Source organism: Trichomycterus rosablanca, chromosome 23 (assembly GCF_030014385.1).
Source record: "Trichomycterus rosablanca isolate fTriRos1 chromosome 23, fTriRos1.hap1, whole genome shotgun sequence".
Taxonomy (NCBI): domain Eukaryota; kingdom Metazoa; phylum Chordata; class Actinopteri; order Siluriformes; family Trichomycteridae; genus Trichomycterus; species Trichomycterus rosablanca.
Window position 1 is genome coordinate 5,895,548 of NC_086010.1, and position 27,705 is coordinate 5,923,252.

Genomic DNA, 27,705 nt, shown 5'->3' on the forward strand with positions numbered 1-27,705 from the left:
CTAACGACATCAATAAACAGATCAGATTACAGATAATAACTTGATAAGTCCACTATATCCGGCGATATTTAACAGGCCTCCAGTTCACTCTCACTTATCCTCTTATAATGAAGCCTGTAATTTGAGCAGCACAACAGCATTATGCTTCTTCTTCCTGTGCTGTTAACGTGTTCATTAACATGCACTGAAAGATGACTTTTAATAGCACTACATAACCAGTATCTATTATAATAATACATTTGCGACATTATACTAAACATTGGGCTACATTTTCTACCTAATATGCAGTAGAATCCCAGTAATTTGAGGATGGAAAGCAGTTTTTACACTTTGATATCACTGTTCAAAATAAGTCAATGCTGCAGCTCCACGGTAATAAAATTAAAGTGAAAAAAGTGCTTCACTTCCGCAACACCACTGTGGATCTACTGAGCTCCTGATACTAGTGTGAAGATACACACTGATGAGTATTGATCTGGAACAAAGCCTACATGCATGTTAACTTCATGCAATCATCATTTTGTGTATCTATAAAGTAGCATTAGCTTTCTAGCTGCACGAAACTGGAAATTTTGTTATTTCAGTTCTCATGTTTTCAACCTAATCGCCTTTACTGTAATTCAGGGTCTGCAGTCAGAATTTAAAATAGGATATTAAGAATATACACGAATGGGTAATAAGGTGGTGAGCGGGTTTAATAACCTAGCCCATCATCTCTGTGATCCAAGTTTGAATCTTAGGTGTGCTATTGACCAACAGGGTGCCTATACAAATGTATTTATTTATTTATTTATTGGGATTTTAACTTCATGTTTTACACCCTTTGGTTACATTCATGACAGAAACAGTAGTTACACATTACACAAAATTCATCAGTTCACAAATTTAATGTTAAACACAGTCATGGACAATGTAGTGTCTCCAATTCACCTCACTTGCATGTCTTTGGACTGTGGGAGGAAACCGGAGCACCCGGAGGAAACCGGAGCACCAGGAGGAAACCCGCGCAGACACGGGGAGAACATGCAAACTCCACACAGAAAGAACCCGAACCGCCCCGACAGTGCTACCCACTGAGCCAACGTCCCGCCCTTATCACCTGTACTAGGGCCAGTGATAGCTCAGTGGTGAAGGTACTGGACTAGTAAACAGAAGGTTGCCGGTTCAAGCCCCGCCACCACCAAGTTGCCACTGTTGGGTCCCTGAGCAAGGCCCTTAACGCTCAACTGCTCATCGTGTTCAGCTCATTGTGTAAGTCGCTTTGGATAAAAGCGTCTGCTAAATGCTGAAAATGTAAATGTACTGTAATTTGTAAATTGCTTAGTAATCAAGATAGGATATTAAGAATATACATAAATGAGTGCTAGGGTGGTGCACGGGAATAAAGAGATAGCCCACCATCGTTACGATCTGAGTTTGAATCTCAAGCGTGTCTGTAGGGGAGGGAGAGAAAAAGGTTGAGCAGGGATGACTTATTGCTGCTGTGCTCTGTGAGGATGTGAAGAAGCAGTTGGTAGCATCGTGCCTACATCCCTCCTCAATCAGGGGTTAGGGTGGCAGTGATGAAAGAAGAATTAAAACATAGTTCTTTTTATTCATTTTAATATTTTTGTCAGTGTGAGATTAATGTAATAAACCTGTTTTTTAAGCTGATTGTTCGTCTTAAAGTTTTTTTTATGCTGAAATGTTACTGAGGTGCCAAATCAGTGATACATATTACAAAATTTGTGCATCATTACACCCTAAACAAACAGTGTTATTTTAGAGGGCAGAGCCATGACAGAACACAATTTTCATACTGAACAAAATGTGCCAGTGCTGCTCTTGCCATGTCGCTATTCTAGGTCATTTCCCTTCTGTATTTGGCAAATTCATGTAAGTTTTTCCAGCCAAATTTTAGCTCACACTGTCTATTCGATTTACCTTTTATCTCTATACTCAGTCCCACTTCTGTTGGTTAGTTGTGCTTTTTTAATAACTTCCTTCTCCAGGAAAACAATATCGACTTTATGGAAGCACGTGCCTAAAATATAATTATCCACTGCAGGGTGCAACACAGGCCAAATCAGCCAAGTGGATAATTTCATTTCTGAAACATGCTGAAATGGTTTGTTGTTCTTGCTTTAAAAGACATTCTGCATCCTGTCCATCTGTTCTACTAGAATATAAATCTGTACCACCCCACACACACCCAATAATCTTATCACACCCTAAATCAGTACAGCTCAGGGAGTCTTTATGGCTTAAGTTAATTTACTGGAATGTAAAATTGCCACTGTAATGAGAATTTTTTTATTTTGCACAGAGCAATATGAAAACCTCAATAACAAAGTCTATTTCAAGCTTTAATCTGGTCAAATGTATTGGACGTCCCTTCTAATTATTGAGTTGACCACACCCATTGATCTAAGATCAATAAAATAAAATAAGGGTGTGGCACTGTGCACAAAGCGAGGTCCATGAAGACATGAGCTGCATCCAAAATCGCATACTTTCATACTGAACAGTACGCGAAAGCAGTATGCGAGAGCGGTTAGTATGTCTGAATACATACTGTAGTATACATTAAAGAGTACGCGAAAAGTGCCCGGATGACCTACTTCATGGGCAGCCATTTTTGATTATGCAAACGATGCACACTTGCGGTCCACTAATGTATCCCATAATTCAACTGGAGCTGATAGATGGTGGAAAGCAGAGAGTCGGCTGTTTACAAGTGTAAGTAAGACAAAAATTACAAATGTTATTATTGCATACAACCCTGAGTGACGTTATTAGTAGCTTTGTGGAGAACTACAGAATTAATTGTCTGTTTTTAAAATTGTTATAACTGTGGCGATGTGACGTCATGCATCACCTGACGTTGGTAAGATGGTATACGTAGTACATCTGAAGCTGTATATTTGTGTACTGAAAAAGCTTACTGCTTTACCGGCTGAGCAGTGCGTACTTCCTCAAATCTAGAACGTACTGTTTAAGTATGTGATTTCGGACGCAGCTATGGTGTGACAAGTTGACAATGCTATGGTGTCCAAAAAATTCAGTGGCCTACGCAGAGCCCTGACCTTAACTGCACTAAATGATGATTTGCTTCACATTTACATTCTTATCCAACATCTGTGGCTGATCTTACAAATGCTCTTTAGTACCCAACTAAATGGGTACTAAATTCCACAGACACACTCCAAACTCTTGTAGAAAGCCTTCCCATAAGAGTGTAGGCTCTGGTAGCTACAAAAGGAGGACCAGGTCTATATAAAAGTTTATGGGTTTAAAATAGTCAGGTGTCCACATATATTTGGCTATACAGTGATTGCAGAGAAATATAGCCAGCACTTTAATATGAAGTGTTCTTTTATCTACAACATAAACCACACACTCATGCATTCACACTTCATCTGATTCATGCTGGAATACTTACAAAATCCAGCTGCACTTGGGACTTGAGAGTGTGTGTTTCAGCTGGGAAATCTTTAATTATATTCATGCTAAGAATTTCACTTTTACATTTTTTATTCTGCCGGGACTGAATGCGTGCTATTTCCAAATGCCTCACACGTGAACTTCTGGTGTGATTTCTGTATGAATATGAATTTCAGCCAGTTTTAGCCACAAGATCCTGCTTTGACTCCTATATACTGTACTGTCACACATTTAACACACAGCTATGAGCAAGGTTACATACATTCTGTGAGCATTTGTGTGTGTGTGTGTGTGTGTGTGTGTGTATTGAGACAGCAATTACATAATGAATTTTCTCTGTCTGCTTCATTAGGAACACTCCCTCGTGACGGGGTAATTAAAACACACACAAGCATGCATACATCCATTTACTTACACACACTAGTGGCCCCCAGGGGACCCCAACCAGTGCTTTGACTTATTGCAGAACTAAGCCAAACTTTCAGTCCTGTTGCAACTCAAAATTAAAACTGTTCTGTGTGTGTGTGTGCTGCTCATGTGAGTATATGCATGCGAGTGTGTGTGTGTGTGTGTGTGTGTGTGTGTGTGTGTAAACTATTAACACCCAGCATTCCTAAAAAGATCCATCACAAGTGCAGAATTCTTTTTGACCTCGGGCAAAGTCTGGACTATTACAACATTAGTAATTCTGTGGAGAGGACATTTTGCACACACACACACACACACACACTTCACAATCCATTTGGTCTCCCCAATATAATCTATGTCTCAATGTCATCCACAAAGCACAAACACTTGCAAAAATGTTTAAAAGACCATAAGACATGATAAAGAAGAGCACAAAATAAAGACAAAGATCCCTACAATATAATTAGAAAACATCAACAGATAACCATAGAGGGCAGAACGGTGACTCGGTGGGTAGCACTGTTGCCTCACAGCAAGAAGGTCCTGGGTTCGTTCCCCAGGCGGGGGGTCCTTTCTGTGTGGAGTTTGCATGTTCTCCCTGTGTCTGTGTGGGTTTCGCAGTCAGGTTAATTGGAGACACTGAATTTCCCTATAGGTGAATGGGTGCGTGTATGTGTGTTTGCCCTGTGACGGACTGGCGCCCCGTCCAGGGTGTTACTGTGTGCCTTGCGCCCATTGAAAAGCTGCGATAAGCTCTGACCCTAAGCGGTTAAGAAAGTGAGTGAGTGAGATAACCAACCAGACATCTGAAAAGCGACCAATACAACTAAAAGACGACCAAAAGTGACTAAAAGATGATCAGAGACATATCCTGTAAACTAAAGGATGAAAAAAAACACATGAAAGATCATAAAAGATACATAAAATAAAAATACCTAAAAAAGATGACAAAAAGACATCTAACAATAATCAAGACATCCAAAAGATGATGAATAATGACTAAAAGGTGACAGCAAAAGAAACTACACAGACGCTGCTACTAATACTAAAAGCTGGTGGATGTCTAACAACTGGTCTGACATGTTACATCATTATTTTTACTTTAATAAAAAGATAAACATCTTGGTTTTACAAGCTTCATAAAAATTCTACAACTAATTTAAGTACATCCAAAAATTAAACAATCAAAGAAACAAAATAGAAATTATTTGGCTGTGTGTGTTTTGTAACCAGCGTCCATATGAGCGGGGGGTAAAGTACGATGTAAAGTAACTTTGGTTGATTTTGACATGATCTGTGTAAGCCGTGAAGCAGAACAGCTGCACTAACATGCACGTACAGAATCCCCGAAACCTCCCACAGTGTTTATGTGTCCCAGCAAAAAGGACCTAATTACAAAAACGAACTAAATCTGAACAATCACATGTGTCCCCTTTAGGCTGTGTGAGCAGGATTTATATCAGCAAACCGGGTTCTATTTGAATTAGAATACATGAGGATGGGTTTCATTAGGAAACGCCGGGGGTGAAACACTTACCAGGGAACCATGACGTCAGAGTTGGGCATGCGGCAGGTCTTGTCCTCCGGGTTGAGGATTTTGGGAGTCAGGATGAGCTGAGCATCCACTGTAACCACCGGTCTTGCTCTGTTAATATAGATATTGACATGAATGAGAATTCAAAGTTCTAAGAATGTATAGCCATATATTTTATATATGCTTTATGGCAAAAATATATGGACACCCCTCCTAATAATTACGTTTAGGTTTGTCAGCCACACTCATTGCTTTCAAATCAAGTATATACAATAAATGAAAGCTTCCAAATTTTGTGGCAACAGAATTTTGACCTAAACCCTACTGAAAACCTTTGAGATTCATTCAAACACCAACTATGAGCCAGAACTTCTTGCCCAAGTGTCTAAACTCAACAATGCTATTAACACAGACACAGCCAAAAATCTTTTGGAAAGCCTTTCTAAATGAGTGAGCCACAAATAAATGATTATTTCCAGCTAGCTCATAATCAGGTGTCCATATACTTTTGGTCCTATTGTGTAATATATCTCTCTTTTGCTATTAGTCCACACAAACTACCCTGAGGCTGCTAATGGTTTTAACACTGACACTGTAGCGCACCAGCTGTGTGAGTATGTAACAAGTGTGTGTAGTGGGACTGGGACATGTTTCATGTGCATGTGTGTGTAAGGATTGGTGGCTTTGTGGAGGGAAGTAAGGGGGGTGTTTTAGAGGGAAACTAAATCTAACAATAAAAAAGCTGCAGAGTTCAAAGGCTGTTCTTAACTGTGACCACCAGAATAATAGGAAAACCTCAGACACACACTGCTGCTTAAATGTCAATGTACATCATACTGTTGTACCATAATTTCTTAGAATACGAGCTTATTTGCTTGTAAATTTCAATTCCACCACCACAAATGTATGATTGACGGCTGCTTCTTTTCACTAGCTGGCAGTGAATTCTCACAAAAATATTGAGCTTACTGTGTATAGACAGTCATGCTGTGCTCTGTGTGAATCCTCGGCTACTCATGCTGGCACCTTGACCAGATAGAAGAGGTTGCAATTTTGTAACAATGATGAGTAGAAAACCCATCCGACCCGAGAACTTAAATCCTGGTGGCAAGCATGGGTTACTGCTTCATGTTGGTTTTGTATCACCATAAATGTATACCCTAATGAAACTGGTAAATCAAGGAATGACCAGTTCAGTATATCCCTTATATTCTGATTGATATTTTGATCAACACATTTAACTGGTTAGAATTGAGGCCCTGGGCAGGTGCCTCCTTTTGGCAAGTGCAAAGACTGTTTAAAGATAGTACACCAGACAAGTTTAAAGATAGTACACCAGTTTGATGTACATTTTTCGATACAGCTTTGTGTGGGTAGTTAAAACAATTGAATCTGGCTATCCTCAGTGTTTACAGCATGTACATGGAATTGTGGCATCATTAAACATGCACAGATACACAGAGAGGTCAACTGCTCGCCAAGAAGGGCTCTTTACTAGAAAAAACAACCCATCCAGCCTGCTGAGCCACTTACCATGATGACAGGAACATGTGGAAGTGTTTGTGTAACAGTGCTGTGTGTGTGTAAGAGAGAGAGAGATAGGAAATGGAATGTATGTGCAGCTAAATCTTCTACTGGTGCAGACATGGGTAGAATGTACAAAACTCCTCAGAGACAGGTAATGGAAATGCGATTTGAACCCACATCACAAGGATCCATATAGCTTTACGAATTCCCACTGTCCACCTTAACCCCATATGAAAATTTCCTTCATTAGACGGTCACTGACTCGCATATACAGAACAATATACTGTAAGGAGGACACATAATTATTAAACTTATATTACATATGTTATTTATTATTTGGATCTATGTATGAAACAATGGTGTCATTTTATATACAGTGGGGGAAATAAGTATTTGATCCCCTGCTGATTTTGTAAGTTTACCCCCTTACAAAGACTTGAACAGTCTATAATTTTATGGAAGGTTTATTTTAAAAGAGAGAGACAGAATATCAACAAAAAATCCAGAAAAAAAACATTAAATAAAAGTTATAAATTAATTTGTATTTAATTAAGGGAAATAAGTATTTGATCTCCTACCAACCAGCAAGAATTCTGACCCCCACAGACCGGTTATGTGCCCATGAGGCACACAAATTAGTCCTGTCCCTGTATAAAAGACTCCTGTCACAGAATCAGTTTCTTCCGTTCAAATCTCTCGACCACCATGGGCAAGACCAAAGAGCTATCAAAGGACGTCAGGGACAAGATTGTAGACCTGCACAAGGCTGGAATGGGCTACAAGACCATCAGCAAGAAGCTTGGTGAGAAAGAGACCACTGTTGGTGCGATAATTCGAAAATGGAAGAAATACAAGATCACAGTCAATCACCCTCACTCTGGAGCTCCATGCAAGATTTCACCTGGTGGGGTAAGAATGATTCTGAGAAAGGTGAGGTCAGTCCAGAATTACACAGGAGGAGCTTGTCAATGATCTCAAGGGAGCTGGGAGCACAGTCACCAAGAAAACCATTAGTAACACACTTCGCCATAATGGATTGAGATCCTGCAGTGCCCGCAAAGTCCCTCTGCTCAAGAAGGCTCATGTACAGGCCCGTCTGAAGTTTGCCAATGAACACCTGAATGATTCAGAGAAAGCTTGGGAGTGTTTGGAGGCATATCCAGCATTTCTCTGCTCCCAGCTCCCTTGAGATCATTGACAAGCACCTCCCGTGTAATTCTGGACTGACCTCACCTTTCTCAGAATCATTCTTACCCCACCAGGTGAGATCTTGCATGGAGCTCCAGAGTGAGGGTGATTGACTGTGATCTTGTATTTCTTCCATTTTCGAATTATCGCACCAACAGTGGTCTCTTTCTCACCAAGCTTCTTGCTGATGGTCTTGTAGCCCATTCCAGCCTTGTGCAGGTCTACAATCTTGTCCCTGACGTCCTTTGATAGCTCTTTGGTCTTGCCCATGGTGGTCGAGAGATTTGAACGGAAGAAACTGATTCTGTGACAGGAGTCTTTTATACAGGGACAGGACTAATTTGTGTGCCTCATGGGCACATAACCGGTCTGTGGGGGTCAGAATTCTTGCTGGTTGGTAGGGGATCAAATACTTATTTCCCTTAATTAAATACAAATTAATTTATAACTTTTATTTAATGTTTTTTTTCTGGATTTTTTGTTGATATTCTGTCTCTCTCTTTTAAAATAAACCTTCCATAAAAATTATAGACTGTTCAAGTCTTTGTAAGGGGGTAAACTTACAAAATCAGCAGGGGATCAAATACTTATTTCCCCCACTGTAAGTATTAATTTAAAGGGCTTTATAAAGACGTCAGTGGTTCTGATCCCATGGGCCCTTAGTAGTTTTGCACTGGCTACAATTCAAGATCAAGCAGAAGAACAAATGTTGTTGTGTTTTTATGTGCATAGGATGGACAAAGGGGGATTTGCTGTGTCCCAAATACCATCCTATATACTAAATAGTGTTTTAAATTAGATTTCGACCAATGGCAAGGCAAGTCCTCCAGCTTGCTGGTTAAGCCATTTTCTTTTTACTTTTGCAGGTTGATACAGAGACTTTTGTCATGCCGTGTTATATTATGCATCTGTTAAAACAGTCCTAATGTTTTATGAATTGGATTTTATTTTTGTGTTGACAGTTTTCACTGGCATCTTTAGACTGCAGCTTTGATCATGAACTGTATTAAAGTCTGTATACTCTCTGTTCTCTAGAACAACATTAATTTTTTGCATTGGCAGGTTTGTCTGGGATGTTGAGATTAAATAAATGTTGAGAAAGTGTATTATTAAATCAGTAGATTGGCCAATCAAGGGCATTCGCGCATAGACAGATGGACAGATTTCTGACAGTGTGTTGCATCCACAATCCAGTTTGTTGTGTTGTTCACAAAAGGTTTAGTCTGTGAAATAAAAGCTCTATGATCCAAAATATGTTGCATCAAAATGCAGGTAGGACGTAAATACTGATATCACTGCTGCCGTGCAGCGAGGGTTCGACTTTTTAGCACATAGTTTTGTTGGTAACACTGCTGCCAAACAGATACTGCTTGTCTGGGTTTTTTTATTTTAGTCCCCCTGTGTGTGTTTGTAAGTGTGTGTTCCTTTGAAGTGTGTTTCGTCACACTTCTAGATTCAGTTAGCAGCCCCCCCCCCCCCCCCCCCAACCAATTAAAACATCTTCCTGCATGTCTGCTCAAGTGTGTCCATCAGTTTGTGTGTGTGTGTTTGTGCTTGTGTGTGTGTTTTACCTATACACCACCACCTTGTCAGCTCCAAAAGCCCCAACAATCAGATCTGTGATAAGACAAAAAAAAAAGAAACAGAAACTAATGAGCGAGAGGTCACATGAACGAAGCACCAGAGAATCTGACAGCGAGAGAGACTAAATGCACGTCTGCATGTGTGTGTATGTGTGCATGTGTGTGTGTCTAGAGGGGACAGTATGGCAGCTTCAAAGACATGCTGCAGCTGGGAGTGATTTGAAGCTCTCCAGCAGTCTCCATCGAACAGACGTCTCAGGTTTTCCTCACATCAGCACGTGCACCATGACCGAGCAGCTCTGAATACCTCACGCTTTCTGTTCTACACTCGGACACACAGCACAAGTCTCTGAACCGAAACACGAGGAGGTACAACACATGGAACATGGAAAACACATAACAATGTACACACAGGGGGAAGACACAATAGTGGAAACTTATAACAATACAAGCATTCATTAGAACTAGGGCAAATCTTTATTTGCAATATGCTTCTGTAAGTCTTATTAATAAGTATTCTTTAATGAGCCTTGCTATCTAAGGGATGGAAGAGGTGGATTTCTGCTATATATTCTGCATCACAGGTCTTCCCCAAAAGATTCATTGATAGAGGCTACAGAAGAAGCTTGACCTCATTTTTGTGTTTGTCATAGCCACTGATGAACCGCTGCTTTTACATCATCAAATGAAAATCCTCTTCTCCTTAAAGCTTCTTTGAGCGTCCAAAAAGGTGGAACTCAGATGGCGCTAAATCCGGACTATAAGCTCTCTCAGTCTCTCAGACATGACCAATTACTACTCCTCCCGGTCTCACCGCTTCAACCAAAATATAAAAGTGCGGAAACTTTTTGAAGATCCCTTGTGTATTAACATAATCAGAAAAGTGTGTTTGCACTCTGAAGTGCACCTTTCATTCATTACTTCTTAATAACTGCTTTATCCAGGTGATAGTCATGTGGGTCTGGTGCCATGGAAGGAATATACCCTGGACATAATGCCCACTTATCACAGGGCAGCACACACCCATATTATTATGGACAATGGCAGCCTAGTGGGTAGAGCTTTGGGCTATTAATTGATTGGTTGAGAGTTCAAATCCTAGCTCTGCCATTCAGCCACTGTTGGGCCCTTGAGCAAGGCCCTTAACCCTGTCCGCTCCAGGGGCGCCGTACAATGGCTGACCCTGTGCTCTGACCCCAGCTTCCAAACAAATTGGGATATGCTAAGAAAGAATTTCGTTGTACTGTACCCAGGACTCTCTGGAAAAAGAGATTCTTAATCTTTAATATGAATCCTTCTGGTTTCATAGTTTCAAGGTTAATAAAATAAATAAAATATGTATATATGACAAAAAAAAGGCATTCTATTCTACTCACTTCTACTCACACACTCACCCATTTGCTTATTCACTAATACCAGTGAGGAATTTACAGCAACCAGTTGACCATCAACATGTTTTTGAAGACATTTACGGCATTTAGCAGACACTTTTGTCCAAAGCGAATTACAATTGAGACCAATCACAGAGCAAGCAATTGGGGGTTAAGGGCCTTGCTCAGGAGCCCAACTGATCAACCAGCAACCTGTTGATTACTAGTACAGTATCATAACCACTAGGCTACCACTGCCTGTGCAGTAGACCATGCAAAACTCCCTAAAAACAGTAAGAGGAGAAATTAAACAAGTATCGAACAGTATCGCTCCTTTAAATGGGCATGTTCTTGAATCTTGAATATCTGACACTGTTTATATTGCATAGTCATGTCTGAGTACATTCTTTGGTCAATTTTGTAAATTGTCGTTTGTTGCATTCTTATTGAAATAAATGTCTTTTGACAGATTTTTAAATGTCCTTGTGAGCACAGCTTACATTTACATTTTCAGCATTTAGAGACTTACAGTACTGTGACAGTACACTGTCTAAGCAATTGAAGGTTAAGGGCCTTGCTCAAGGGCCCAACAGTGGCAACCTGGCAGTGATGTGGCTTAAACCAGCAACCTTTGGATTACTAGTCCAGTACCTTATCCACTAGGCTGCAACTGTTTATGACACAGTTAACACAGTTTATGAAGATTATTAAATAAAATGACTGTTGAAAATTATTATCATAAATTAATACCATCAGTTAATCTAAGCCATCAAACTCATTAATACATAAGAGCACAGGGAAGTAAATAATACACATAATTGCATTTTTTTCAGTAGGATGAAAATTGAACCCAGGTCCTGCAAACTGCACCACGCTGCTGTCTAAAAATATGATTTTAATTTAAAATGTAATTCTGTTTTTACAGATTGACCTGAACAATTTCATAAAATACTCACAAAACACAGTACAGACACCGACCCGCACCACTCCCTCTGTACCTGGGGAATAAAACTGCTATTACTGGCCTTTCTCTTTTCCTCTACTGACAGCTGTTTCTGCTATAACCATCAGTCATCTCTCCACACATTTTATGAAATGACTGTTTATACACCTTGAACCATCGTTATCCTTCATTATCTAATGACTCATAATCCGTTAACCACATTAAATACAGACCATCAATCAAACTGCATTTTTAATCTATTTTAATTAAATTACTTTATGCTGTTCTCATTGGTATGGAAAAACCTAATGAAACTAACATACATCAATATAAAACTCAGGCATATGTGTTCAAATCCCCCATGGATTCAACAAACAGGACTTAATTCAGAGAGAAATAACAAGTTAATAGGCGGGTAAGTGTATGGATCACTCCTGAAGGGCCGGTAGTAGTCGGCCAGAATCAGAGGCTTACAGGCAGGAATGTTCTAGCAGACATCCAGAAACCTTAATAAGTGTTTCTGATTCAGAAACCGTGCCAAGCCCTGCAACCAGGAATTCACGTCTAGGCCACTCTGGAAACGTGCCCATTCCAAATGAACCCAAGACACAAAATAGTTTTGGTGTTGTGATAGAAAACACACCTCTGACTTCTAAAAAACACATGGGGGAAAACATGCAGAATAGCACACAGTCTGGATGCCTCTCTTATTCTTGTTTTCCTGGGTTGATGAGTCTGGTGAGGAGGAACTCCAGTGCCCCGGACTCCACTGAGCAACTCTGGGACGAACTGGAACGTTCGCTTGTGATCCACACTGTCTCATCCAACATCACTGCCTAACCTTACAAATCCTCACATATGCTTCAGAATTTTGTAGAAAGCTTGCTCAGACATGTCCATAACCCCAATTGCTGTGCTAACCTCTGCTCCAGTGACGGACTCCTACATAGACCAGTCAACTGGTGAGAGGAACATTCTATACCATGGTATTCCGTTGTGCTTGTGCCAGCACTTTGGATAGTAGGAGCTGCTGTTGTAGTAGCAACTAGGTGATACTCCATCCTGCCTTTCCCTTTCTCAGACATGGTCGACTGTGTTTGTTTAACAGGCTGGTGGAACTGCTAAGACTCAAACCCAGGTGGGCTAGCATAATATATGGATGTCTGCCACCTAAGTGGCATTACCTATGGTTTAAAAATTTTGCAGCACATAGCAGATGCCTTTAATCCAAAGTGACTTACAATTATCACTGGATACAAATTGAGGGTTAAGGGCTTTGCTCAGGAGCCCAACAGTGGAAACTTATTGGTGTTTGGGCTTAAACCGGCAACATTCTGATTACTAATTCAGGACCTTAATCGGTGAGCTACCACTGCCCTATATTAAAGTTTATTTACATTTACGACATTTAGCGGACACTTTCCAAACAAAGTTTGGATAAAAGTTTACAGTTTGAGCAATTGAGGGTTAAGAGCCTTGATCAGGGGGTCCAACAGTGGCAACAGTGGCAGTGAGGCTTGAACCTGCAACCCCCTGATTACTAGTCCAGTACCTTAACCACTGAGCTACCACTGTTGAAATGGAATGTCCAACTTGATCATTGTTGGGAGTCCACACACTTCCAGCCATCGAGTGCATTGTTATATTTGAGCAATTTACATTTACAATAACAGAAGGAATTCACAGGCTGCTACAGACCCAGACTGAGGTCTGACAGGGTTAAATACAGCTTCATGTCTGTGAAAGCAATCTCATGCAAAAAGGTTTTCATGCCAGTGAACACGGCCAGCAAACGCAATCCCCTCGTACACCTCTAACCCTGCATTCCTCTGCTCTCATTTCAGTCATCCATCCATTCTACCAACCACTCATCCATCCATTTCCTTCAAATAATCTCCCAGTGGACATCTTTAAACAGACAGCAGGGTATGAGCGATGCTAGGTCTGAGTGAAGGTAATGCAGAGTCGGTTTGGAGGAATTAACTTATGAGCCAGGCTGTGTCCAAGTATGTGTGTAGGTTGTTGTTTCATGAGTATCAATAACAGCAGGAATATGTAGCAGTTAATAAAAAATAAAAAAACAAGAAATGGAGAATGAATATAGACCACATAGAAATGCTAAACTCGCAAAGACGAGTGTGCGATACAAACAGTGTTCAGCCAAATCGGCTTATTATCCTAGATCAGTGTTCAACCAGACATTCTACATGCAAACCAAACATCCATACACTTCACATATTTGCTAACATGTATGAGGGTTCTTCAAAAAGTTTACACACTTTTTTAAAACTCCAAACAAAAACAAATTACATCACTTTTCTACTTTTCTACACAGTCACCTTCTGATGCATTTTCCCAGCGTACCGACTTTTTAATGCCATCAGCAACAAAGGTTTGTGGTTGAGTGCGTAGCCACTGATGCACCGCTGCTTAAAGCTTCTTCAAGCGGTTTAAAAAGGTGGAAATCAGATGGCACTATATCCGGGCTATAAGCTCTTTCAGTCTCTCAGACACGACCAATTACTTTTCCTTTGGTTTTCAACCAAAATATAAAAGTGCGGAAACTGTTTTGAAGATCCCTCATATGTTAAATATGTTATTATATTTAATGTGACTAAATTACATTAAATAAAACAGAAGCTTTTTACTTTATGGCAACAGTTTGGCAAGACCCTTTCCCATTTCTGCATGACTGTGCCCCCTATGCCAAAGTGAGGTCCATAAAGACATGGCTTCACAAGTCTGGCGCAGAGGAACTCCAGTGGCCTGCACTCATTTAAGAGGATGAGAAGGTCTGGCTTGAAATCGACATTCCAATTCATGGAGTTACCTCACTTGCTGGAACAGAAAGGACCCTGTCCAAACATTTGCCACAATGTTAATAGCACGTAATATATTTTACACAACAGTTAGCAATGTGGCTAAAACAACTCAATATTTATGAGGGTGTTTAAATACTTCTGGCTGATGTAGTGGCTGATGTTCTAAACAGGAAACTTGGCATAGTTCATTTGTGCTTGACTGACCATTTGACAGGTCACACCACCGTGACCAGTGACCTTTAATTTGAACCCAGAAGAAAAGAGACCCACCCCTGACTTTCACCTAAACCCTAAAGTGCATACAAACACAGTCACACACAAATAGAACAGTCTGCCATGTTACAAAGATCACTGGCTTATGCAATTTAAATAAATGTATTTATAATTACAAAAAATAAATGTCAGCATTACCCCAATTTCTGCATTATTTATCCCTAAAGCATGCAAAAATTGTGCCATAACTCAAACCACAAACTATTTCTTGTGCTTTCCATGTACAGCTGATGTTTTATTTACTTTCCAGATAAAGTATATAAGATGATTTTGTGGTTTTGTATATGATATGAACTTCTTATATGAGTTCTTTAGGACATGCCATAGCTCCATATTGGGTTACAAAAAGCGTGTTTAAAAAATAGTAAAACGTTTTTTTGACATTATATTTACATTAAATTTGATATTTATAATTGTACTATTACAAAGCTATTAAGCTTTGCTAGTTAAATAAATAAAGTTTAAATAATCTTTGCTGGATTTAAGAAGTTTGTCTATATTTGTATTTCAAGGGATTGTAAGGACTATGGAGAACAGATCTTGGTCTAGGTTAACTGTAATCTACATTAAATTAAAGATGCCAGTGAACACAGCCAATGGTAATCACATGACTTTTTACTTTCAAAGTCACAATACATGTTATTATGTGACTTCAGCTGAGAAACTAAGTTTAAGGAAATGAATTTTAATAAGTTGTATTTATTTACAGTAGACAAGCAACAATTCTATTTATTGTACATCCAACTAGAGAGCATAGCACATGGGTTCTAGGACAGGATGTTCACTATCAATCTGTTGGGACTTTTATGGGATCAAGATCTGAACAGATATGTGACGCACCCCAAGTTCATTTTCTACATAATGACATTTTTAAGTGAAGGGGTATTTAAATCCTGCTACGCTGGTGTATTTGTACTGTAATGAACTCTAATCAACAGAGGAATAATTAGAGAGGAAAAGGCTAAAATGGTTACATCTGGAGCGTCATAAATCCACCAAGTTTTCCTTATAAAGCTGTTTCATATATATAAACATTTAAAAGAACCCATCAAAAATAAGGTGGCAGATGAAGTAAATAAATGATTACTTAGTTTAGCATTTGATTAAAATCAAGCAGAGACTGAGTGGGAAAAACAAATGAAACTCTTACTGGGGTGGTCTGCTACAGACGAACTGGATTATGAAATGAGATTAAAGAACCAACACTAACAAACGTTACACTCTGCTTCATGGCACTGATATGGTGTTTTTGAGCAAAGGAAGAAATGAAACACTTCCCACTATAAGGAAATCTGACCGGCCGGCACGGTTAATGTTACAGCTCAATCACCGTTTAGATTCAGGTTGAGCAAGAAACATCTGTTTTCATTGAAAACGTAAAGCCAGGACATATATACTTACTTACTTACTGTACTTACACACACACACACAATTAACGTTTCCCGTTAGAGAGTGAAATACTCAGTTTTATATGCTGCACAGTGGAGCTCTGGAAAGTCAATCTGCCGCTACCCTTCGTCCAAACTACACTCTTTAAATCACAGGTACAAACAGGATCAGCATCCTCCCTTCCTGACTATTAGAAATTTAAATCTCTACTACGGTTTGTAAAATCTTGCAACACTTTGACAGTGATGCTGTTCTACCACATTAACTTTGATTGATGTTGTTGACAAGTTCAGCAAATACAATGTTATGGAACAGTTCTGGTTGTAGGATACTAAAGATAAGCTGGTTTTATACTGAAGAACATTCAACCTAATTTTTACTGCAGTAGAGACATTAAACATGATATGAATGATATGAAAATAATATTACTTGGGCTGGGAGTTAGAGTTGAGAGATTTACGCCAATACATCCTGCATGAACATGGGTGGCACTGTCCACATTTAAGTAAGGATGCCCATGGGCATCACCATGGGCTTAGAGGTTGCAAAGCAAGAAAATCAGCACATACTGAATACTGAACGAAACTGCAAGCAACCAAAACTGCCCAGCAGGCTGCATATGTGTGAGCGTGACAGATGCTGGGTGTCACAATCCCACATGTAAACACACACAAATAAACATTACCAGACATGCAACAGTATACTTTCATACTGAACCAACCGTGCCATGAGCAAAACCAGAAATCCAACAAAAGCAACATGGCATTTTTTGAAGCAGCATCACAATCTAAACAAAAACAAAATGTTTAAAAAAAAAAGTTCAAACCAAAAGAGTAAAAGACTTGAAAAGATGGCTCTTCAAACCCACACAAAAGTTTCATCGTCTAACTAAATTCCTGAGCCCCCCCTCCCGCTCCCTCGCGCTCGTCTCGTAACTGGACTTTGTATCTATTCCATGAATATAATGACATTAGCAGATACGTTCACAAGCATTGCACAGAAATGAAGCAGAAAGGTCTCCACTCACCAGGATACTGATTGTTGTCCAGATCCGAATCGCCACGCAGCGTGAACCCAAAGCCTGCTGGGACTGCAGATGAGGCCCAAGATCCTCTGAGCACCTGTGAGGCCTCCAGCCTTAAGCTTGACGTCTGACCGTTATAGATAAACACTCGACCTCCGCGGTCCTCGCCAGCAAAAGGAGCACCGATTGCCACGTCTGAAAGAGAGATAAATAAAGAGATAAAATTGTGAGAAAAACAGACAAATTAACTGAATATAAAAACAAGGACTATGGCGCACTGAGAGAAAAAATAGGCACTGAAAACTGTATCACTTGTTTTCTAATGATACTTGTGCCTTGTGTCAAGTGATGCCCTTGAGATGAGGCAGCAACAGGAGCAAGATTTTGAAATGTGTCTGTAGGAATTTAAGCCTTGTGAAATGAGAAGGCCTGGCTTGACGTTTTAATTCATGCCAAAAGTGTTTAAAAGGGTTGAGACCAAACTCATCAAACTATGTCTTTATAGGTGCCCAGGTGGTGCAGCGGGATATTCTGCTAGCACACCAGCACGGAGATTCTGAACTCCTCGGTTTGAAACTCGGCGTTGCCACCAGTAGGCTGGGCACCATCTAGCTGGCATAACTGGCAGTGCCTGCAGCAGACTCTAATTGGCTACAATGTCTGATAGAGGGGATGACAACAACTTACCCTCCTCAAATGTAATCAGGGATCCCCAGTAGCAGAAGACAAATTGACTACACTAAATCGGGAGAAAATTGGAGCAAATGCATTTAAAAAAATTGAAAAAAACTATGTCTTTATAGATTTTGCTTTGTGCACAGAAATACTGGAATAAAAAGCATTTAATTTAATTTATATGATTAATTTTATACACCTGTTAGCAATGACTATGCCTGAAACACCTAACGTAATAATAATAATAATAAAGGAAGTCCACATACTTTTTACACGTTGTATATATTCATACAGTGTATTTATAATTTAATCATGAATACCTTTTTATTTTTACAGCCCTGCTTCTCTATAAATACATTCCAATATTTTCCATGGTCAAGCATATAACTTGCCAAATATGGACGTCCTTTCACATCTCTGGAGTTTCCATTACTTTTATTATGAGCATTTTTAATATTCACTTAAAACAGGAATGTATAATAATATATTTGTGCTGAGTGCATATGTCATTAACTTTAATTTGAAAAATAACTGGTGCATAACCTTTTTTATTCCACAAAAACACCCCCACACCTGATTATGTAATGCTTGAGCTATTTATCAGGTAGAAATGTGAGCCAGTTTTGGAAGAAAAAGATTACTAGAAGCAGTCCATGTTAATAGATGTGGGAAGATTCACTCATGGAAATTGTCTCAGCTGAGAAAACCATACAGCAGCAACCAGGATAAAAAGTTTAATTAAGTCTAAAAAAAAAACCTCATTACCACATTAAAAAAAACATTTCCTTTACTAGGACCACCATGTGTTTGTTGTTGTTGGCACTTCTTTTGAATGACCTATAAATAGGCTTGATTTGAACGTGCCACACTTTTGGGTGAGCGCCCGGGTCATTTCCTTTTCCTGCTTGGCGACTAATATTCTACAAAGGGTGCTCACAGTGGCAGGTCCAAATGACCCCATGGAAATAGCTCCCTTGCACAGAGACAGCCACAGCACAGCCTCACAGGACTGTTTAAATGTCTTCATATTGAGCAGTGCCTGTCAATGAAAGTGCAGCACCATGCCCTGATGACTGAGGTAACCTTTATGTTACGTTAAAGTTAAATACTGGGATCATAAAACTAATATTGAGAATTTAAGCTGTTTTTGTTGTCAAGAACTGGCATTTAAACCCTTTGAAATTACCATTTTTGGCTTTAAATACTTTGAATCTTACATGTGTGCTACAATACAGAGGAATCTAGAAGCCTCCTATATCCCAGATTCTTGATTCCTCAAAGCAACTTTATGGATTTTTTTTCTTCTTAATACTAAATTACTTCAATTGGGACACATTCAAGTTGCTGGTGACACCCCTGGCCACCACAGGTTTCTAGGTCAAAGACTTTCACTTGCTCATCTACAATACATTTGCCGCCTGGGTGAGTACCATCCTCTATAGTATTTGGTAATTGAGTTTGCTTCCACAAGTTCAAGTTCAATAGACCAAAACCACTAAGGTGTCCAAAATTAAATTACTGATCCTTGCAAATATAGATTTTCTGGAACGTAATACTATCTGAAGACAGTGATATATAAGTGCATTCCTTTAAATGAGATGGTTTGGCATAAACAAGCATCACACTGACGAATGTGTTTTTAAGATTGATGAAAATTGAATTGATGAAACTGAAAATTGATGATTGATGAAACACTGGACAGGGCACCAAACCGTTTTGGCTTTGACCATCCCTCCTACTCCTGCCCTCCTCACATATACAGGAGCCAATTATAATATTTAATAAGAGAAAATTGTGGTCTAATTTAAAGATTCAGTTGTTGAAAGGTTTGAAAGGTCTAGAAATTAAAACTTTTTTAAGACACTGTACAAGGCAAATGTCACCCCAAAAGTCCCCACAGGGTAAACCCTTCAATGCATTTTTTTTTTTTACATTATTTAGTCCCCACACATATATAAACATTCAGACTCTGACACAAGTTGCCCAAAACCTAACAGGAAATGAGTTGCAGAGTCACTAAGCTTTTAAGTCCTAATTGGCTCAAGAGCTTATGGTTTTTAGGCATTTGCTCAGAGAATGGGATGTCTTTTTCATCCAAAACCCAACACAACAAAAACATCAGGAAATGTGAAAGAGGGAAACAATAATTGCTTTCTGACAGGGAAACCACTATTCATTTATACAAAAACACACACTTACCGAGGAAACCGTCCTGATTGATGTCTCCGAGAGGAGCGATGGCACTACCGTAACGTCCAAACAGGTGTGTACCGGTGAGGGTGATGGGTGGGGAGAAGAGGAGTGCATCCTCCTGTAGGTACAGGTAAACCCGGCCTACCTCTCGCGGCTTACTCTCAAATTCACGGTCCATGTAGAGAGGGGCTCCAACCAGAACGTCATCCAACCTATACAAACATGCAAACACATCAACTTTTAAACAGGTACACTGCTTTAGGTAAAGTGAAGACTTTTATAGTGAAAAAGGGCGGGGATCTTCATATTAATGCCCATGATTTTGGAATTAGATGTATTAATGTGAACAAACCCTAGAACAATTAAACAACCAAAACATGCAACCACAGAAGCCTAATGCACAGTAATTATTAATAAACCAAATTAAATTAAATTAAACCATAAGCATTTGCATCTGGCTGTTCATGGGTAAGCAGAACCACATGGCCAGGTCAGTCCTCTCTTACCATTTTAATTGCATACCTTGGAAAAGGTTGTAATATCCTACATCTGCAAAGTCAATATCATAAATCCTCATCCCAAATCTAGACAAAAGTATACAGTATTGTATTACCGATAAAATCTGTGAAGCCATTAAACCATGTGTTTTTTAAACTGATGTTATAAATAGATTTGTTTTATTTATGGCTGAACGGACACAATGTTAATGTTTCTAAACAGACTGTGAGAATAACCAGGAATGATGCCAGAAAATATTTCCACAATATGTCCATGTCCTGAGCTGTAGCTACCTTACAAGTTTTACACTGATTAAGTAAAAGTACTAACCACACTGGAATACTGTTTCATGTAACATTTAAACAAATCAACCAACCACTGTGCCAATTACTCTCTGATTCAAGTGACTGCAAAAAAGAACATGTCATTTTTGCATGCATTCAAACCATTTGTTTATTTCCCTGGTCGTTGTAACAATGTGTTTGAATATGATGATCGCTTAACTTGGCTTTTGGTGTCTGGTGGCTTTTGTGCTTCACACTGTTTGCTCTTGGGTATGTTAGTGTGAGGAGAAACGTCATATCATGGTATAAACAAGAAATTCCAGTTAATGACAGAGACTTTGTGAACTTAAACACTACCACAAAACATTTCAAGCTTCAGTCTAGAGGGACATGAGAGCGAACCACAATATAATCAGCCATGTCTATCCACAAAGCCCCCTGAGAACCCAACAGACTTAACACAGAAAGAGAGCAAAGAGAGTCCAAACTCCACTCCAAACAAGCAAGAGATTTAAAAAAGAGGTTAGAAAAGTAAGAAGAAATTAGATGAATAAAGCAAGAACGGAAAAATCAGCCGTGATAAAAGACAAAGTATGATGAAATACAAAGTTAAGCTGAGAAATGATAACGGAGGATAAGAGAGAAAAACTCATAGACACAAGAAAATGAATAGAGTAGAGATTAAAATAGTTGGAAAGAGAAAAAAGGACTAATGAAATATATGACAAGAGAAAAAGTCTAGAGCCGAGATAAAAGGTGATGAGACGAGAAATGTCCAGACAAAAATTCTAAAGTGACAGAAAATAAGAAAGAAAGACAGAAATAAGACAACACATCAAATGAAAATATATCTCATTTTAAAAAAGAAGACAAAAAAGGAATAGGATGAGATAAAACAGACTGAGAAGAGTAAAAAGCCAGACAATATAAGTCATTTGTGTGTAATTTACTGTATTACTTTCTCTTGCAGCTGTAAAATACCCAGTTTAAAGTTTCATTCACTTTATATTCATAAACCATGGTTATGGTGAACATGGTCGCAGCAGGTTCGTTAAGTGCCCAGTTGAACAGCAGCACAGCCATGATTGGAACCTGGATTTCAGCGATGATGGGTAAGCGTATAAGACTGCTGCACCACCCCAGCACTCCTTTCAGTCTCTTATTAAACAAATTAACAACAAATATACTGTACATCATAATCCTAAAAGTACTTCCAAACCCAAATACACCATATAAATATTATTTCATCTTTGTGCAGCACAAGTTCTGTAATACGAAGCTTATATGTATCCAAAAACTCAAGAGCCTTCTATTAAAATGTGCACACGAGCACTAATGAAGAATCCATACAATTTTCTCCCCAGATGAAATCAAAATTAAATCATCCAGAAATCATGTTTTTGTTTGCAGTGTGTGAGAATCAGTTGGAAGGAAACTTACCCATCTCCATTAAGGTCTGTCACTGCCACTGTATATCCAAAATACGAAGCCATCTATAGAGAAAATACAATTATCACAAAGACAAAAGACAAAAGGGGCTTTGTTTATGTATATAAAGGTAAAAAGCTGTCAAGAAAGTCAGGAATCATTCCGGCATACTGCATCTCACAAGACTAGTACACACTACATATCAATAAACATCTCAAAAACTCAAACACATCAATATGCAATAAAACTCTGCAGTACAGTACTGTACTATGATACATTAATGCATTATAATACATCAGTGCAGCCCAATTAGTTCTTTTTTACCTCATTGTGGCCCAACAGACAAAACTATTGTGAACCACTTCAGTAGACTGATCAATTGGAAGTACAATTGTGGTACTTGAGGTAGTAAAACAATACAGGTGTGACATTAACTCAAAGCTTCTGCAACACCTGGATCATTGTCCAAGGTCAAACTAGCATTACACTGCAATGGGTTTAAAAGCTACTATGATATCAAGTAATTAAAACCAGTCTGCATTGCATTGTAGATCCCTGTAAATAAAAAAATACACATGAAGAATGAACTGACCTGCTCTCCAGTGAAATTCTGAATGAGGGTGAGATCGGTGGAGTTTATCACAGCAACCTAAACAGGAAAACACAACTCAAATATGAAACCATAACAGATCCAAATACACTCCAGTAAAGAAGGTGAGTGTGTGTGGTCACACTGGTCACATAGTGAATACAAGTTCTCACATTCCTGCATCATTTAATGAGATTTATCTTTATAAAAAATGTCATATGTGCACCAGGTTCTAAAACAGGAAAGAAAAAGTAAAGATAGCAGGCAAAGTCATTAAATCAGCATGAGGATTTGTTATACTTGCCTGTCAGTTACATTTGAATGAATGAATCAATATACGCTCAACATTATGTAAAGAATGCTCCTGATATTGAGTTCAGGTGTTTCAGACTAACCCATCGAAATAAAATACATTTGTGCCAGCAGTTGTGGGACCCCCATTAAACAGCATCTGGGTATGTTTCAGATTCAGGTTACTTTGTTTGTACCTGTACATTTTTTGGGAAAGTTGGTTTATAGTAAAGTCCTCATTCATAAATACAATGGTCTAATGCACTAGCCCATCACTGCTGAGATCCAAGTTTCATCTTTTTTAACTGTAAATGGACACAACCTGGTAAATGACCATGTTGGGGCTGCCTGTGTGAAAGTCATAAAGCAGGGACATTACTGTTATGTAATAGCACCAATAGTGATGCAGCCTTTAAGTGTGAATAAATCTTAAACATTTTTACCCCCCCCCCCCCCCCCCACCTCCACCCCCAGGTTTCTGACTTTCTATGGGCACGTCTACATCAGAGCTGTTGTTCCTACATAAGATCTAAAATAACAACCAGAAGAGGTGAAGCATGGCCACTCACAATCACCAACAGACGTGTGCTGACCCCCCACCCCACACTTACACACACCCACACCCACACACGCTGATGACGTTAATATATATGAAACTGTTTTTGTAACCATTGTTCTTTTCTAGAATGCTTCACTGGCTTCCTTGAGTCAATTATTTATATCTTTCACATCTTCACACACTTCCTCTTTCATTCCACACCTAAACCACGTCTGCACATTCCCGCCTGCTTCTTGTCTGACCCCTGACCCCTGACCCCGTCTTAGAGGGCATGAGACACAGAGACAGAAACAAATAGGAAAAAAGAAATCTATTCAATAATGTGCTTACATATCCGAAGTTCTGCGCCCCACGTGGAACTCCGGCCACCAGCTCTGCACAGACAAAACAACACTTGGATAAATAAAGAGAGTGAAAACACACACTTGTGAAATGTACACACTTCTGTAGCTTTATTTGTGTAGTCATTATTAAATCAGAAAATGCTTTCCCTCCTGTAGCGCAATACAGACACAGACGGCTATGTTTCTGTTCCTGAGAAATTCTGTCTTAAATATAAAGACACTGCTGCTTTATCTGAGTGTAATCTGAGAGTAAACACTGAGGTGAGGATAGTTAGTTTGGAAAGTACTTCTTTATCAGCCATGTGTGATTTATTTACACATAAATATTTAAGGCAGCAAGACAGGAAAGACACAAGAGTGAGCCGTCAGTATAAAGATGGACGGCTGATGGATGGGCTTAATGATACAAGAGTGTGTGTGTGTGTGTGTGTGTGTGTGTGTAATTTAACTAAAAATACTAAATTAAAAAATAATAAAAGATTATTTTTATATGTATATATACCATATGCCCAAAAGTATTTGGACACCTGACCATGAGCTGGACATCCCATTTTAAAAACACGCTGTATTAAAATAGAGTGACCTCTAAGTCTATCTTTTCAGCTATAGCAACAGCCACTCTTATGTGAAGGTTTCTCACAAGATTTTGACATTTTCTGTGGGAATTTGTACCCATTCAGTCAAAAAAGCATTTGCATGGCTGGATACTGAAGCTGGTCAAGGTAGGAATGTAACCTGTAGGAAAGGCCTTGTTTCATTAATGTGGTCAGTTTAAAATAAAATTTAAATTCATTTCCAACAGCTGATGCTTGATTTTGATTAAAAGTGCAGCTACACTCTGTACAGAGAACACAGCTGGTTTGCATCTGTATAGAGTCTGAGTGCATGTTAAAGTCTGCACATGTGGATCTGTGTGTAGTGATTTTTTAATATATAAAAATGATAATGGTAAAACTCGCTCATCATGTTATGTTAAATATAGAATAGAATGCCTTTATTTGTCATTTATACATATACAGATGTACAGTACAACGAAATTCTTTCTTCTCATATCCCAGAAGCTGGGGTCAGAGCGCAGGGTCAGCCATTGTACAGTGCCCCTGGAGCAGAGAGGGTTAAGGACCTTGCTCAAGGGTCCAACAGTGGCTGCATGGCAGAGCTGAGAACTCTGAACCTCTCAGTTGATAACCCAAAGCTTTACCAACCAGGCTACCACTGTCCCATATAATGCCAACAACTACTGTTATACATCATTGCCACATTCTCTAGGTTATGCTGTTTTTGTAATTAATAAAGCATGAGTGACTCGATATGAAACTCAGTGATGTGTTTTATATTTTAATGATTATCAGTTATACTGTTCAAAACTGCAGAGAGAACAAGTGAGAGAGAGGATCAGGAGAAAAGAAAAAGATGGCAGATGTCTTAAAGTGGGTGTTTGTCTGGCGTCTGGTGGTACATTAGAAGATTAGACAAACAGGCGAGTACATTTTTTACCTTGCTGTGAATCACCAGTGAACTCCCCCACCGCTACAGAGTATCCTAATAAAGAAAAGAAAAACGTGAAAAATGAGCAAAAGTACAAACACATAAACTATTTTCACTGCCTCAGTATTTCATTCTGAATTACAGTGCTAGACAAACACCTTCATGAAAAATTCTTAATTATGTCAGTGATAGATAAATGCTGTGTGTGTACGCATGTCGGAAACTATTATCAATAGACCACAATTACTGCAGCGTACAATTATAAATCCCCAAAGCTCCAAAAAGCATAAATACAGTCACATGGTTCATTCGTACCTAGGTAGCTGTCATCATAGGCATCTGAGGCGGCCGGGGTCTGTTTCTCTCCCTGCACCTTTCGAATAATGGCCTTCAAAGAGTAGTCATTTAGGATCTCTGCCACTCCTGCAGTGATCACCTGACCTAAACACACACACACACACAATGCATTTTAGGTTAATAAACATGTTCCAGCATACACGAAGAGGTTGATGTGTAAGGTCTGCACAGAAGCCTGACCTTATCCCGGCTGAACAGCATCAATATGATTAGGAACATCTATTGTAAACAAGACCTTCTCAACCAACAACAGTAGCTGACCGAGATGTGTTTGACCGAATGTGCACATATTCTCATTGTTTGTTTGTTTATTAGGATTTTAATGTCATGTTTTTACACTTTGGTTACATTCATGACAGGAACGGTAGTTACTCATTACACAAGATTCATCAGTTCACAAGGTTATATCGAACTCAGTCATGGACAATTTAGTGTCTCCAATTTACCTCACTTGCATGTCTTTGGACTGTGGGAGGAAACCGGAGCGCCCGGAGTAAACCCACGCAGACACGGGGAGAACATGCAAACTGCACACAGAAAGGACTTGGACCGCCCCACCTGGGGATCGAACCCAGGACCTTCTTGCTGTGAGGCGACAGTGCTGCCCACTTAGCCACCGTGTCGCCCCATATTCTCATAGACACACTCAAAATCCTGTTGAGGCTGTTATAACCGTGGCTATAAGGCCAGCTCATTATTGATGTCTGTTGTCTTCATGGTCAAGTGTTCACATACTTTTGGCCCAATGGTACCAGACATTATTATCAAAAACTGTACATGTAGTTTGCACAACACTAAACTTTGATCTCTACTGAACTTAAGCCTCACAGCTAGTATTAAAAACTACCAAAAGCACAAATAAGCAAACTTTTAACAACAAACACGCCTCGGGTGATCGAGCACATCTGGCCTAAGAGAAAAACTGTGCACGTTTTAACACTCGAAATCAAAGTCAGAATCCAGAGAGATTTGGTATTAATGCTGCAGAAACGGATTATATTTTGCTTCTCTCCTTTAGGTTAGATAAACTCATTATTCTCTTTTATTAGCAGGACTGCAGACTGACCTGCACCCTATCATTAATCTTTCTCAGCTCTGTGTGTGTGTGTGTGTGTGTGTGTGTGCCTATAGGCTTCTTAAGTCAGACAATACTGCTAAAACTTGCTATTTATTCAAGTATTCAAGTAGCTTTATAGATTACTAACATGCAAATAAAATTATATAAAAAATTAATCCTAAGCTTCTGACTTTGTGGGAACAGGTTAGAAAAGACACTTCCAGTTATAACATGACTGTGATCTTACACAAAGCAGCGTCCAAAGACCCGGTTTGATGAGTTAGGGATAAAGAAACTTCAGTGGCTTGCATACTGCCCTGACCTCAAGCCTATTAAATACATTTGAGATTAATTAGAATGTTGACTATGAGCCAGGCCTTCCTGGCCAAAATCAGTCTGACCACAAATGCTTTTAAAACTGAACTGGCATAAATTCCCATAGATATACTCTACTTTCT

The 27,705-nt window shown here is 39.2% G+C and overlaps 1 protein-coding gene across 1 annotated transcript in view; it reads right to left on the minus strand.

Moving 5' to 3' along the window:
- Positions 1 to 27,705, minus strand: part of itga8 (integrin, alpha 8) — a 79,658-nt gene that overhangs the window by 29,278 nt on the left and 22,675 nt on the right. Inside the window, exons 7-15 of the mRNA XM_062985242.1 lie at positions 26,149 to 26,274; positions 25,843 to 25,887; positions 24,332 to 24,375; positions 23,155 to 23,211; positions 22,575 to 22,627; positions 20,359 to 20,564; positions 17,488 to 17,679; positions 9,652 to 9,697; positions 5,369 to 5,476 (exon numbers count right to left, since the gene is read on the minus strand). Of these exons, the coding sequence (XP_062841312.1) occupies positions 5,369 to 5,476; positions 9,652 to 9,697; positions 17,488 to 17,679; positions 20,359 to 20,564; positions 22,575 to 22,627; positions 23,155 to 23,211; positions 24,332 to 24,375; positions 25,843 to 25,887; positions 26,149 to 26,274 (877 nt within the window). The remainder of the gene's footprint in view (positions 1 to 5,368; positions 5,477 to 9,651; positions 9,698 to 17,487; positions 17,680 to 20,358; positions 20,565 to 22,574; positions 22,628 to 23,154; positions 23,212 to 24,331; positions 24,376 to 25,842; positions 25,888 to 26,148; positions 26,275 to 27,705) is intronic.